Below are 15,483 nucleotides of genomic sequence, written 5' to 3'. Positions count from 1 at the left end.
GACACCTGGAGCTGCTGGCAGGCCGTTCTCTGCAGTCACACCACGAGTTCCTCCGCAAGAAACGTTCTTTTAATTGCAACGTGCGCAGGGTGTTTTCTGTCAAGCAGGATGAGGCGGTAAGGCCCCCCGTGGTTAAGGCCGCACACGACTTGCGGAAGATGGGCTCGGATTTCTCTAAGACAAAGGCAGAAGGAAGGTGGTGTGGGGTCTGTGTTGTGGCGTCCGAGCTCCCCCCACCCCTTCAGGATGCTGTCCTGGCATTGATTAGCCAGCGACCCTGTCACGTCGTTCTCTGGAACTGTCCCTGATGAGGAACTGGTTGAAACGCAGGCGCGGAAACTCAGCATTAGCGAGCCAGCTTTCTGCCGAGGTCAGCAGAAACGGCCCCGAGCTCTGAGGCCAACACAGGAACAAAGACGGTGTGTTTGGCGTGCAAGGTTTCAACAGGAGAACAGCGGAGGACACAGTCGGGAGAAAGATGTGATGATTTTTTTATCACGTTAAAAATCAGTCTTTCCCTACATCCATGGAAGCGTTGTTTTAGGGGGGCTTAGTGTGCAGCTATGGGGGCGGGGAGGGCCCGCTCAAGCACGGGGAAATGAGTGAACACAGAGCCGGACATCTCTAGGTAGAAATCTGCGGTGAAAATTCAGCTTTCTTCACACAAACTGATTTTGCATGAGTGTAAGATGTAATCAGAGCTGGTATTTCATGAATTTTCAGACACTTACATCCGAACTGGAAAATTTGCCAAGGATGTAGCGACGTGCACGTAAGATGTGAGCAGCACACACTGAGTGTGCTGGGGAAAGCCCTTTCTTCACATAATAATAAGAAATAAAGGAGGCAAGAGAACAGATTTAATACGTTTGTATTCAATTTGTTTTAAGGGCCACTTGAAGGAATTACCAGCTTATGTGTTTTCTTTTTTTTTTTTTTTTTAAAGATTTTATTTATTTATTTGACAGACAGAGATCACAGGCAGGCAGAGAGGCAGGCAGAGAGAGGAAGGGAAGCAGGCTCCCTACTGAGCAGAGAGCCTGATATGGGGCTCGATCCCAGGACCCTGAGATCATGACCTGAGCCGAAGGCAGAGGCTTTAACCCGCTGAGCCACCCAGGCGCCCCAGCTTATGTGTTTTCTTAACATCATTTTATTCCAAGTGCCAGCTGTTCAAAGCAGAATAAAGTCCGGCCCGAGGCGTGGGCTCGCGGATGCTGCCTGCCCTGTGCGGACTACTTGTGGGTGGGTCGCTGCCCTCGCTGGCCCTCGGTTTGCCTGTCGAAGCTTTAGGAGGCGATCACCGGCCTTTAGCCCAGCCTGCCGTCCCATCTGGAAGCTGAAACAGGTGCCCTAGGGAGCGGGGATGTGGTTCCAAGGGACCAGCAGCGGCGGGTGTTAGCGGCCCTGGCCCCCATGCGTCTACTCGAGCTCCTCCACGAGCCCGAGACCGAGGCCGCAGCTGGGTGTAGCAGGTGGCCCATGCACAGCGAGGCCGCACCGACGTGAGGGACAGCCTGTTTCAAAAAATGGAACATCCCCTGAGGACACAGAAACTAAGCAGAACACACCTCCTGCCAGAAGAAATGCACGACAGAGAACGGAAGAGCAGCGTGTCTTCAAAAGAGAGACATCACGGTTCCTGACAAAGGGCAGAGTTAGAAGTCACGCACTAAGGCAGAGCCTTAAAGATCTGGGCTCAAAGAGCAAAATTTCCAGACCCCAAAGATCGTTGAACTTAGGTCCCTGAAAAGTTGTGCTGCTTTCGTTTTCGAAGGGCCTTTAGACACAGGTCAGATTGAGTCTGTCCGATGTAGCCATGATTGAGTAGAATGAAGATCAGGGACCCTGAGTCCTCTCAACGCTCCCTCCAACCCGCATGCCAACTGGAGACGCACCCGTGTGTCCAGTCCGTTCTGTAGAGTTTGGAGAGTCTCTGAGCTGTGTGTGTGTGTGTGTGTGTGTGTGTGTGAGAGAGAGAGACAGAGAACAGAGAGATAGAGACAGAGACAGACAGGCAGAGGTTAGTGAGACAGAGGACAGAGACAGAGAGACAGAGAACAGAGGACAGAGAGGCAGAGGGAATGGGGGAGACGGTGGTTAACATGGATCGGTCTGTCTCGGCCTGAGAGCTACTGACTTCATCTAGCTCCTTCTCTGGGTGGGAGGGGGGTGCGACTATCTTATTTTTAAGTTGAAATTTGGATAAGCCAGAGACATAAAAAAAAGTAACCAAGTGAAAGGATCCGCAAAGGCTCGTCATGCTTATTCGGGTGCAGGTCACTTGCTCATGAACAAACACTGTTGGGGAACACGACTGGGGGCCCGGGGCAGCTCCGTTGGTAAAGCATCTGCCTGTGGCTCAGGCCTTGATCTGAGGGTGCTGGGATCGAACCCCAGGTTGGGCTCCCTGCTCAGTGGAAGCCTGCCCCTCCCCCTGCTTGTGCACTCTCTGTTTCTCAAATAACAAATAAAATATTAATTTAAAAAAAGAAAGGAACATAACTCACAGTTTCTGCAGGTTATTATGTAACTTGGTCCCTGTGAAAACTCCTACTTTTCCGTCAGTTTATCTCCTTTGGCTTCAGTATGTTTCATCTTACACAATGGACAACATTTAAAATCAGTAAGACGGAGCTCGTCCTCAGATGATTTGTAAAGGGTTTGAACAGGTGCCTCGACCCTCCTCATACCCCATCCTCCAGCTGCTCTGCATGTCTGACCCGGAGATCTAACGTGAGGACTCGGGGGACGCAGGACTGTGGCTCGTCTGACGGGCAGGACAAGGGGCAGACTGCATGGCGGACCAGCCCTGGGACCTCCCGTCCACATGATGCTCGGGAGACGTGTGTCTGTCGACCAGCTCTGCTTTCCCTCCCCGAGTCCACGCACTGGAGACAAAAAAGTGCTTGGAGCCCCGTCCGCATACGAGTCCCAGAGGTTTGCTCGTGAAAAACAAGTCAACGCTGGCCCCCATGCGTCAGGCGGGCAAACCGGACACACGTCTCAGGCTCCATGCTTGGGACCAGCGAGTCTGTCACTCTCCAAAGCCAGGGTGCGGGGCCCACAAGACAGCCCCAGGACATGAGGACATTGTGGAGCCAGTTCCCGTGTGCACAGCGGTCAGCTGGTGGATGGTTTATGTAAACTTCATGTCGCACAGATATGTGTGTGAATCACACGCACGACATACCCAGAGACTGCGCATTCCATGTTCCAGGCTGCTGAGATGAAGCAGGACGAATGGCGTGTCCAGTCTCCCGATGCACGTACAGTTCGTGTCTATACTGCATGTGGCCCGCTAAGTGTGCAACAGCATCACGTCTGAACAAAGAGCACACACATTCGCCGAGAAATAACTTAGTGCTAAAACCTGCTAGCTGTCCCCTGCGCTTTCGCGAGTTCTAATCACTGATCGCAAATCCACCGTAGCGGAGACTAACAATGGAAAAGGTTGAAAATGGCGAGAATCCCCAAAAGTGACGCAGAGACAGGAAATGAGCAGATGCTGTGGGGACCCCGGCGCCGACAGACGTGCTGGCCCCAGGGTGGCCGCGGGCCCCAGTCCGTAAGTGGCACAGCATGCTAGAGCTGAGCCGCACCCGTGCACGGTGCCAGAACCGGAACCAGAACTCAGTGCCCACGAGTTCGTCGTGCTGACTCCATGCTGGGACGTGGTAGCCGCCGGCCACACGCGGTTATCCACGTGTAAACCAGTCAGACCTTGGAAGTATGACGTTAGTTTAAATGAACAGAGTCACGGAATGTTCACGACGTCTGTCCTGGGCCTCGCAGGCAGGGGCGCTGTCTGCTCCTCCCCCGTCACTGCCAGAGGCGTGTCCCGCAACCTGCCGGTTCCACAGTGGACGTACTGTGTCCTGGTCCCCGTCTTCCCCCGCAAGGCCTCCCTGCTCCTCCGCGCACAGACCACGGCCTGATACATGCCTCACATTTGCTTTCCATGGCTTGGCGTGTCTCCCAGCGCTGTCACTTCCGTTGCCACCAGGACGTGAGCCTGGTTAATTGTTCTGCTCTAAGAACTGTGTGACAGATAGTGGCCGGGTGACTAGCTGAGGGGGTTAGCTCCGGGTCCCCAAACCCCTGAGAGCTGCGACAGTCACACTTGTCTGAGATCTGACACAATTGTCTCGTGCCCCGTGCTCCCCGGAGCTTGCATGTGCGCCGTTTGAGGAACGTGTCTGGAAATGCCAATATCTGACCCAAGCCAACCAGAGACTGCTGGAGTTTACATCCCTCCTAGTTAGGGGCATCCCCCATGCCTCAGTTTACCCTGTGGGACCCAGTGGTGCTGGTATTCCTGAATCTGGACCCATGTGGGTACCCCTGGGTCACCAGCAGGTTGCACAGTGCACAGCTGAGGGGTGCGGGAAACCTTTGTTGTCCAGGCACAAGGAGAGCGCTTGGGAGCAGACAGGAGCCGAGATCTGTAGACCATTCCGAAGCTCGGAACTCGTCAGGGAGCCTGCACGTGTCTCAAAGGGATCGTGCGTGCGAGCTGAGCGGGAAGGCAGCTGGCACGACCCAGCGGGTGCAGGGAGCACCTCTTCATGCTGCGTGGGGCAGACGGGCAGCAGAGACGGAAGGCACCATGGACGCCCTGGCGGGAGCCGGCCAAACCAGTGCACAGCCCCCGGGGCCAACAAGTAGGCGAGCCACTCGAGGCACAGACATCCAAGGGAACGAGGCGGAAGCCCAGGAGCAGGCACAGAAGGAAAACACAGGGTTCACAGGAAAGGGCTGGATGTACGCATTTTGGGTGATGGCATTTGTTCACCCAGGTCATCTCCTCGCTCAGCACTGAGCAGAAGGAAGCCAGCATGGGTGGAACCAGAGGACCCAGCGGGACAGCACCCCGGAAGGCGCTGAACCCCAGGGAGCCTGAGCCCATCCCCAGGCGGTCGCTCTGTGTGTCTGTCCTGCTTCTGTGCCTCCCACACCTGCAGCGCCCCGGGGAGGATGAGTGTGAGGCCAGCCAGGACGGAGGCCATCTCGCAGCGCTCTCTTTCTGGGATTGTGGAGTGGTTCTTCCCAGGGAGCCCCGCGAGAGTGAGACACCCGGAGCCATGGCCACCTTCTCCCCACAGAGAGCCCTGCAGACGGAGGGCTCCCCGCAGCGGCCCCTGAGCCCTCTGCATGACGGGAACGAGTGTGCCCGCAGGCAGCCAGTCACCCGAGTCCCACCTCGGCCCGGGCATCCCCTACTCCCTTCACCAGTGCGGGCAGTTACTTCAGGCAGGCGCTCCCTACTTTCCTTAATTAAAGGCAAAATTCAGCTAATTCCACATAATTTTTCATAATCAATTGGGAATCGTATGGCAGATTTCATTCACTCATTTTATTTGATTTCCTTTTATTTAGTTATTTATGTTTAGAGAGAGAGTAAGAGAGTGGGGGGGGGGCAGAGGGCAGGAGTCCCCAGCAGACTGTGCTCAGCACAGAGCACAACATGGGGCTTGATCCACGACCCCGGGATCATGACCTGAGCAGAAATGAAGACTTGGACGCTTCATCGACTCGGCCACCCAAACGTCCTCCATCACTCATTTTAAACATTCAGTTCAAAGAGATTCTGAGTATTTTATTGGTGCGAACAGAATTTGGACACGTCCTCATGCTCACGCAGCTGCCAGCACAACCTGCGGACCTGTGCCCGGTGTGTCACACCGCCAGGGTGGCCAGAGTGGGCAGGGGAGGGGTGCGGTGCAGGGGACCCTGTTCCTGTGCAGAGGGAGGGCGTGGAGCTGTGGGGCTCAGACGAGCCACTGTGGTAGAGAAGCGGCCTGTATTTGGAAGAGAAAGGAGAAAACAAGCCCAAGGAGATACAGACCGTGCCTGCCTCTGTGGATAAATGAGAGACAAATTAGTTCTGGAAGAGTAGACGGCCCTTCCTGGGGCCCCTGGGGCGGCCTGGAGAGCCAGCCCTGTACTCCCGCGATCTTGCTAACGGGTGAAGAACACTCGGGGTCAGAGCTCCCACTATATGTGCACTTAGGGAGGATCCGCCGTCGCTCCGCAAACTCAGTGCCCACCCCACCCGCCCCAGAAAGATCTGTTTCCCTTCAAGTCCGGGAGCCGGAGGCTCCTTGGGAGTCGGGCTGCCGTCCCACTGGGGTTCTCGGCCGAGGCTGCACTAGCCGGCTCACCTACACCCACACGGAAGCATGGGGACCTAGTGTCTACTCCTGGAAGCGGGAACAGGCCTTCCTTTCTCCGACCTTTGTATCTCCTGGATACAAGGTCTTTGAGGTCAGCCCAGTTTGAGTCCCCAGAAGATCCGCAAGTTCTGGAGGTGGGGTGAGCGTTGTGAGGGCATGGGAAGCCCGGGCGACCGGGCTGCGGGACTTATACCCTCCAGGGCACCGGACGCCAACGGGCCCACAGCTCTTCGAATGCGAAGCCTCAATAAGACTCTTTCCCGCACTGACTCTCTGAGAGCCTAAGAGAATGATGCTGGGAACGGCCGCTGGGCTCTGGAAGGCGCAGGCATCTTTCTGTACTCGTGCTGACAAGGGTCATGGCACGCGTCTCCGCCTGGATAATTTCAGCCGCCCGCAACCGAGAAGCCACTGCTAAGATGGCATATACGGGGAGACCTCATCTGAGAGTTCCCCTAAGACTGAAAATAAGACAAACGACATTGTCCATTGGACCCTGATTAGGAAATGTGAGGTGGGGTCTTCCAGCCGAAGGTGTGTGACAGTCCTGCCTCCCCCTCTCAGGTCAGCAACTCTCCTTCCTTTCTTGCTCAATAAGGGGCTTAAGTCGCTGAGAGGCCCTGGGGTTCTGCCCCTCCCCCTCTGTCAGGATCAGGAGGGAGACCTCAGGGAGGGAGCCGGGGCCCCAGTGCTCATCGCTGGGGGAAGAGGCTGTTGCACAAACCAGCACCTGGGCCTGGGCGGGTGGGACACTTGTCTTCTACCTTAGACGGAAGGACACCACATCCGTCCTAAAGCACATCTGGGGTATGGACAAGGAACAAGGCAGAGGGGCTGGAGCTCACGTCCCTCTACCTGGGCTCAGGAAGTGGGCCAGCTGCAGGGGTGACATGGAAGGGGAAGGTCATTGTCAGCAGAGTGGAGAGGTGGTCTCTGTCTACCCCGTGACCCTGCCCAGCCCCCCTGCACAGCCTCACCTCGGGGTGTCCACTCCCTTCCCACCTCCCTACCTGCTCGATTCCCTCATGCTTTCTAGGGACACAGCGTTGTGAGTTCAGTGGTCTGTTGAAGTCAGGCCAGGATCCCCCTCATTTCCTAACCTCCTCTGTGCATCTGAGTGACCAAAACTCCCCTGGTCAGGCCCCGGGAGTTGACAGGCTAAGCTGACAATCTACACCAGCTCCCATGGCCGGTGTCCTAATGACATGCTCAGACCACCCACACCAACACGGAAGGTAGGAACCGTGTGCTACGAAGAACAAAGGTCTGGCTGGGAAGAATCTAGAAGGAGCCTCTGGTCTAGTTGTGAGGACTGTACCGACCAGCTGCTGCCCAGAGGGACACAGAGCTGCACAGAATCCTGGACAGCCTCCCTCTCGCTGGTCAGCAGCAGCGTGATCCTTGGGCTCTGTCGCTCTGGGAGGGCGCGGGCTATGCTCCCACCCCTGGTTCAGGACAGTCACATGCTTTGGGGCTGCCCTGAGCCGAGCTGCCAGCCGACCCCCCTGCTGGACGCCCTGCGCTTCCCGGGGAGCGATGATGGCCACTACTTCTCTTCCCTGCAGGGCGTAGAGGCATTGCGATCTAAGATTCTACACTTCTCTGTTCCCAAGTCAAATATAAGTTCTGATCGCCGTTTAGTTCTGTCATCAAAAAGAAACCCACGTAATAATGTCATCCTATGCCACAAGGACACTTCATTGCGTGCACCCGTTGGGGGGGTGCTGCTGGACCCCATGGCCTGTGACCTGTGGAGCGGCTCAGCCCTTCCTGTGTCTCTTCTTTCTGATGGTCCTTCTGCGGTTTCTTCCTCGTGCTTGTTTTGGGTTCGGATCGGTTGTGCTTTCCCGCCCACGGCTCCTTTGAAAGGCGGGAGAGAGCCACGGCAACAGTCCAGGCTGGACACGGGAAGAATCCAGGTTTGTGTCTCGGACCTATTATTTAGAGACAAACATATGAAAAAGCCAGTGTTTGTCATCATAACGTCGTCATCCCCCGAGTTCTGTGCACGTCAGACTGACGTCGTGAAGGTGGAGAAATCCTGCATGATTTGTGTTTAAACTGTTTTTTGGGTTTCCTAATGGTAATGGTTGAGGATAAGTTGAAACCGTCTGACTCAGGGGAGATGAAATTCACACGCACGACGTTTCTGAGAGTTAACGGAGACACCGAAAGGGCCTGTGGGCCTGTCTGCTGAGCGGCCTCTGCCTGCAGGGCCCGGACTACACGCTCCACCTCAACGTCCAAACTCCGTGACTCTGCCGCAGGGCAGGCACCGGGGCCCCGGCTGGCCAGCGACTCCTCATGTCTGTCACCCTGGTCTTGCAGGGCTCAGGCTTCCAACGGAAAACCACAGAGAGAACACTGGGATTCTTGGGTCTCTTCCCCTAACCCTATCTAAATAGTCATGGTCTTCCGTATCACGTGAAGCTACACTGTTTTCATCAGTGCCCCTTCTCCTGGTGGCACACTGGGCACGTGAGGAAGGAGCCCAGCTGAGTCCTGAAGTCCTCGTGGCGGCGTGTTCATCTGCGGCATGTTGGGGCCCCAGCTTTGGCCCATGAGCCGCAGAGATGAGTCTGGCCCATGCTTCACACCCACTCCCGCAGGTGACCCACGGCAGTACGAGCCCCGGCACGACGGACGAAGAAGCAGAGGGTACGTTGCCCAGAAACCCACAGCCAGAGGTAGAATTCCCAGTGCTCACCGCAGGTGATTTTGGTCGCTGGCGGAGGCTGGTGCGTGGTGGCTGTTTAGAGCCTGTCTGTGGCCGGGGAACTGACAGTCACCCTCCAGCGGCCCACATCTTGAGGAGCTTTTGCATAGGTTTTCAAATAGTTCAATGCCAGTGACTTGAGAAATTCCATTAACCTGCAAGGAGTTCTGGCCACCGGCACGGTTCCACCCACCATTCCCACTTTTACCAGGGGCGGCCGCACAGCCACAGACGACATGGAGCAAGGGGGTCTGGAGGAAGAGCCACACCTTGGGGGGGCTGTCACCAGGCACTCCACGGCTCCCTAGACTGTTCCCAGATGGGCTCCTGTGCCCGGCCCCTGCACCATGGGCTCAGCCCCAGTGGTGTGCCCAGCCAGCATGCGTGCAGGGCGCTTCCCCCTGCGGGGCCTTCACCGGGCGCACCCTCCCGGTCCCTACACACATTCCCCAAGAGGTCCAGGCCCCCGGAGCCCCGAGCCCCAGCTGAGGAGTGACCTGGGCCAGCGGGCGCGCACTCCTACGCTCCAGGTCGATCTTGGCTTGATGCCTGTAACAGCGGGGGGTGAACTCGGCTCTCGCCCCCCCCACCCCTGTCGCCACCCAAAGCTGGGAGGCCCGTCGGAGATAGTGGTGCTGCCCTGCTTACCCCCAGAGGCTTCTCGGCTTCCCGCTGTGGGGTGGCAAGGCTGCTGGCCGAGCACCATGGCTGCTGTGTCTCTGGGGGGCCGGGCAGCTGGGAATTGAGAGGGGGCAGACCAGGAGCCCAGGGCCCAGAAAGGAGAAGGCTGCTCCTTCCCTGGGTGGCACGCTGGGGGCGGGGGACTGTCACAAGCTCAGAAATACAGCAAAAACCAGTCCTTATTTGGGACAAGTGAACTGAAGATAACCCCAGGATTGAGGCTGTGGAGATCAAACTGAAATTACCTAAAAGGAGAATGTGGTAGGAGGGGAAGAGCTTCGTAAAGGAGGGGCCGCTGCCACGTTCCGCTTCTCGGTTCTAGCAGGAGCCAGGAGGGGACACGGGCGTTCGTTTCCTGTTCCCTTCTCCATGCGTCTTCTCCTTCCTGAGCTCTCCAAGAGGATAAGTCGTGTTTCACAAGAGGAAGTTAAGAGAAAATCATAAAAATAACACATGTCGCCTGATGGCGATTTCTTCTCTGACACATCTTGCAGAATCTCCCAGGATGTTGCTTGTGCTTCTGTGTTTCCAAACGTACTTTCACGTTCCTGTCCTGGTTGGTTCCTTGCAGGCACGGCGGTGCCGGACTCTGAGTCACCCGTCATGGAGCAGCAGGGGCGTGGCCGGCCCCCAGGGGCTGCTCCTCCAATCACAGCCCATGAATATAAAAATCCAAGTGTGTAAACTGAGAGGACAGTGTGACTTTCATACCTTCAGGAATTCCGTAGAACAGGATTGCCTTCAGCTCTTGAAACCTCGAAGCCTCGGCCAAGGACACGGTCTGCCTTCCGCTCAGACACGTCCCCCATATTTCCAATGGCGCTCTCCGGGTCGGGTTTCTTTCTTTTGCTGCTCTCTGGGAACATGCGTGTCTTTATGCTAAAGAAAGCGATGCGTAGGAATTATCGAGAAAGGAGACGGTATTTGTTCCATACAACTAGCGAGGCTCTGTAAGATACGGCAAACCTGACTTGCGGACACTTAGATGTGTTAGATCCTAAGAATGTGCTGATTTGCTGTGGGGGCAGCCAGAATTTTATTGACGTGTGGGCGCCCAAACCTCGTTTACCAACCAATGCCTCTCCTGAGGGAACAGCCTCAGGAGAACAGCCTGAGGGAACACAGAAACAAGAGGTGGATGTGGCCATGGCGTGGGGTTAACCAAACCCAGTCCGAGGGCTGGGGGAGGGGGCGTCTTGGAGCCCACAGTTTAGTACCTGCATTTGGAATATCCATGAAGCAGCCACGCCCGGAGAGAGACACATGTCCCGAATATTCCCTGAGCATGAAACAGAATAGTTTTGGGTGAAACATAGGGTCTTTGTGTAATTTTTAACATGACGGTGTTTTAGCAACTTGTCCTAATCTTTTTCTGTGATTGGACATAATGCTCATCATACAGTGTTCCTGCCTGCTCCCGAGTCTGGGAGGCAGGCAAATGCCAGGGTGCCGGGGTCCCTAACCGCGGCTGCAAATGGCCCCCAGGTGTGCCCCCGACCCCAGGCCTGCCCTTCGCTGGCACTCGGTCACTGCACACTCTTCCCTCTGTCTCTCTCAAACCCGAGATGCACACGCGGGAGCCACTGTGGGTTAGAGGTAGCTCTAACCTCCTCCTGTGCGTTCCCGGTACTTCACTGCGGACCGTGGGTTGTCTGTAAGGGAGAACATTCAGAAGAGCTGAATTCGGCCCAAACATGTGCTTCTGGTACTGAAGGCCCCGTGGAGGCAGAGGGCTCACTGCATAAGCCCGAGGCCTTCCACGGCGCTGCCTGGGCATCTCTGGGAAAAACCCAATTTAAAAGGAATTGCTGCGAACATCTGTTTAAGAGTTGTTATCGACTGAAGTTCGTGAACCCTCAGAGAGCCCGGTAATAGGACGAGTGTCATTATCACGCATCTGCTTGGGCTGCAAACAAATAAAGCCAATAAAAAACAAAAGTCACTTGTAAAATTTAGAATGAAAAATTAATATTTTAAAATTATCTTTCCCACATACGCTGGTTTGTTTCAGAGTAACTAGGGAAACTGATAGTTTGTAGCAAGTGCTTCCTGTGGCCTCCCGGGCTGGGCGGCCTCCGCGCCCTCGGTGCTGCACTACCAGCTGATCTGCCCGTGGGACCTAAGTCCCTCGCATGCAGTGAGCGGGGTCGGACGTGCATTGACTTGCTTTCCATGCTGTTGCAACTAAACTTCAAGTTCTAGCCACTTTTTCCTTTTCTTTTCTTTTTTGTCCCTTTTTTTTACCTTCTTTGCAGAAGACCATCCAGTGAGCTGTCACAATAGTCGAATAATGCAGGACACGGAGAAGGACGACAACAACAATGAGGAGTACGACAATTACGACGAGCTGGTGGCCAAGTCCTTGCTGAACCTTGGCAAGATCGCCGAGGACGCGGCCTACCGTGCCAGGACGGAGTCGGAGATGAACAGCAGCACCTCCACCAGCCTGGAGGATGGCAGCGACCGGAACGAGACCCTGGGCCGGAAGAGCGAGCTGAGCCTGGACCTGGACAGCGACGTGGTGAGGGAGACGGTGGACTCGCTGAAGCTGCTGGCCCAGGGCCACGGGGTGGTGCTCTCGGAGAGCCTCGGCGACAGAGCGTATGCAGACTCCCTGTCGCAGCAGGACGGCAGGAACATGAACTACGTGATGCTGGGCAAGCCCGTGAACAACGGGCTCGTGGACAAGATGGTGGAGGAGAGCGACGAGGAGGTATGTCTGAGCAGCCTGGAGTGTCTCAGGAACCAGTGCTTCGACCTGGCGCGGAAACTGAGCGAGACGAACCCGCAGGACCGGGGCCAGCCGCAGAACATGAACGTCCGCCAGCACGTCCGGCAAGAGGACGACTTCGCGGGCAGGACGCCAGACAGGAACTACTCCGACATGATGAACCTGATGCGGCTCGAGGAGCAGCTGAGCCCCAGGTCTAGAACTTTCTCCAGCTGTGCAAAGGAGGATGGGTACCACGAACGAGATGACGACACCACCTCCGTGAACTCAGACAGGTCCGAGGAGGTGTTTGACATGACCAAGGGAAACCTCACCCTCTTGGAGAAGGCCATCGCTTTGGAAACAGAGAGAGCGAAGGCCATGAGGGACAAGATGGCGATGGAGGCCGGAAGGCGGGACAGTGTGCGGTCGTATGAGGAGCAGTCGCCGAGACCGCTTCCCGGGGAGGAGAGGAAGCCTAAGTCCAGTGACAGCCATGTCAAAAAGCCATACTATGGTAAAGGTAATATTTCTACCTAACGTAAGTTGCCTCATGAACGTAGGAGCTAGGGTGAAAGATGGTGATGGTCCGCCAGGAACATGGGCATCACGCTCATGTCACGAATGCACATCTCTTAGGGTTACTTACAGCATTACAGCTGGTGTGTCTGGGAAGCCAATACAATATTTGTCTGGGAAATGCACAGAGCAGCTCACTGTGCGATGACCAGAGCAGACAAGTCACCCGTTACTTCAGCAGGAGACGCTTGCCTTGGAGAGATCGGGCTAGCGCACGGGCACGTCCTGTGATAGGAAACAGTAGCACGAGCCTGTGTTCGCACACACGAGCCACAGTCCGTGTGGAGGGTCAAGGGCTCACCCAGCAGGTAGCCAGTCAGGGATGAAACACGTGCTGTATATATTGGGTTGGGTCAGTGGCATCATGATTTATAAAATTATCACCAAATGACAGTTATTGATGAAAACCCCCCACAGAAAACATCCCTGGTAGAAACTGAACCGTAGCAGAATGACCGATAGCATAGGGCAAGGGCAATGATACACGTCAATTATTGTAAGAGAGTAAGTAGTGGTGGCCGTTCGCTACGTCAGGCGTGGCAGGTCCGAGCCGAGATCAGTAGCGATTTCTTTAGTCTCTTCATTCCCGCTCACTGATTCCATCCCATTGTGGAAAGAGTCATGGCACGTACTTTATGTTAAAACATTCAAAATCACCCCAAAGGAGACTTTTAGCAGATTCTCCCTTATGAAACGGAGGGGCCCATATTTGCTTATCTCTTTGTATTACCACACACACAACATGTACGTGTAGAGTCAGTATCTCTCCGAAGCGGATGAACTTATACCAAATGAGTGGTATTTGAGCCCCACGTGGGCAGTAAGGACCAAGTCCACGTGTGATGCAAGCTGTTGGCGATATCACGCTGTGGAGACTCTGGAGATTGTCGGTGTCCCGGTCATAAGAACAAGTCAGAAACAGTTTCAAAAATGAAACTGGTAATTCCTTAAATCCCTCCCTATTAGTACCAAAAAAGATCTGTTTTCTGTTGCTTCCTACTCCTTCTAAAGACTGAGCTTCCTCACTGTGGATCTGATGATGAGGTTCAGGACTTTGGTTTGACAATCAGTTGCCATAGAAACCTCCAGCAATCAGAGAAGCTGTTTCTTGCGTTGTGACCGGGGTGTGTAGTCTCCTCTCAATGTGTACGCATCGGTCCTACGGCATCGTGGTAACCAGAGCCCAGCGGCAGACGGACCTCGGCCAGAGGCCCGTCGGGGGGCTTGACTGGGCGGGGGCTTGAGCACTGACCGCCGTCTCGGGAGGTGAAGGGACACCCCCAGGCGGGGCGGCGTATCAGGAAGGGGTCGTTTCTTAAAAGCAGCAGGTTCTAGCCCACCCGTCCCGCTTGCCTTGGGTGCAAGGAAGCCTGTGAAACAGCTCGGGTGTCCGTAACTGCGGTGTGATGTGTCAGAACTCTGCAGCTGGGTAGTTGAGGATCGTGGAGGAATTACACCTTTTTAGGAAGAACTAGTGTCCTCTCTCGCGGGTGGCAGAGCGGCAGCGAGGAAGGTGGCACTGTACTTGGGAACGTGCGGGCTCGCTGGGCGTCGCAGACCCTGTGCGGCCCTGGCGTCCTTGCCTCCTGCGGCTGCTCGCACCCCGCGGCTTCCTGTAGGTTCTCGCTCATTTTGCTTTGTTGCTGTCATTTTGTTTTATTTTGTTTCTTGCAAGGAATGGAATTGAAACCGCTTGCTTCCCTTCAGTACATGGGGCGGGGGAGGGAAGAGCAGCAAAACCTGAGATGTGCTTTTCCCTGAAACGGGGGAAGGGCTGGGGTTTGGACCTTCCGAATGAGTCAGAAGCATCCATTCCAGACTGTACCCGTTTCTGTAGATTTCTTCCTCCATTTCGTGTGGCGTCCCAGCTCATTCCCAGGTCTTTTCTCAGCATATCGATAGGTATGGTCAGAGCCAATCAAATCAAACCAAGCAGGGATACCAGAGTGGGGCAAGGAGATTAATGCCCTCCTTGCTTAAAAATATAGATACCTAGATAGATAATGTGACATTTTACCAACAAGGCCAACGGACAATTCCTACAACCACAAAGCGTATCAATAATCCTCATTTCGAGCTTCATTGTTGTAAAATGGTACAAATTCTTATTGACATTACCATCTGCGCAGAATGGTTAAATTATAAATGAGCAATCTTTCCCAAATCTTGAGCTAAAGCAAAAGAAGTTCCTCGTGAAACTCCTCTGTCCTCCTTCTCCTCGAGCACCACTGGAAAGGGAGGAAGGGAGCGAGTGAAATCCAGCGCACAAGTTTTTTTTTCTAGGTGTTCTTGCGGCGGGCTGGGGGGTTCAGTTGAATTGCTGGTCTGTTTGCTTGCTTGGTTGTTTTGTGTTTGCTTGAATGTTTGCCTTCAAGGTGAATTGGGATTTCCGGAAATCAGCATGCGGGGGAGGGGATGGCAGCGGCCAGCGGCATCGAGAGGAGATTATACCCTTGTGTCCTCCAAAACTGCAATTATTTGAGCCACTTGTCTCTATACAGATCTGCACTCAGCTTCAGAACACTTCCGACATCTGTGATACAATGTAACTTTTAGGAAGCTGTAAGTGTACTAATGAAAGAGAGTCATTTCACGATGAATAATAGTTACAATTTAGGTTT

General features: G+C 54.9%; 1 protein-coding gene across 3 annotated transcripts in view; it reads left to right on the top strand.

Annotated features, from left to right (window-relative positions):
- MYT1L (myelin transcription factor 1 like) overlaps positions 1 to 15,483 on the top strand; it is a 277,105-nt gene that overhangs the window by 182,282 nt on the left and 79,340 nt on the right. For 2 of the 3 annotated variants that reach the window (XM_047746104.1, XM_047746103.1), the window contains exon 1: positions 11,834 to 12,806. In XM_047746104.1, coding sequence (XP_047602060.1) covers positions 11,864 to 12,806 — 943 coding nt within the window. In that variant the 5' untranslated portion in view covers positions 11,834 to 11,863. Of the gene's footprint in view, positions 1 to 11,828; positions 12,807 to 15,483 lie in introns of those variants that run through there. The other variant, XM_047746105.1, reaches the window with a different exon arrangement.

The sequence above is a fragment of the Lutra lutra genome, chromosome 9 (assembly GCF_902655055.1).
Source record: "Lutra lutra chromosome 9, mLutLut1.2, whole genome shotgun sequence".
In the NCBI taxonomy this organism is placed as follows: domain Eukaryota; kingdom Metazoa; phylum Chordata; class Mammalia; order Carnivora; family Mustelidae; genus Lutra; species Lutra lutra.
Note: the sequence above shows the minus strand (reverse complement) of the source record. Positions and strands in the feature narration are given on the sequence as shown.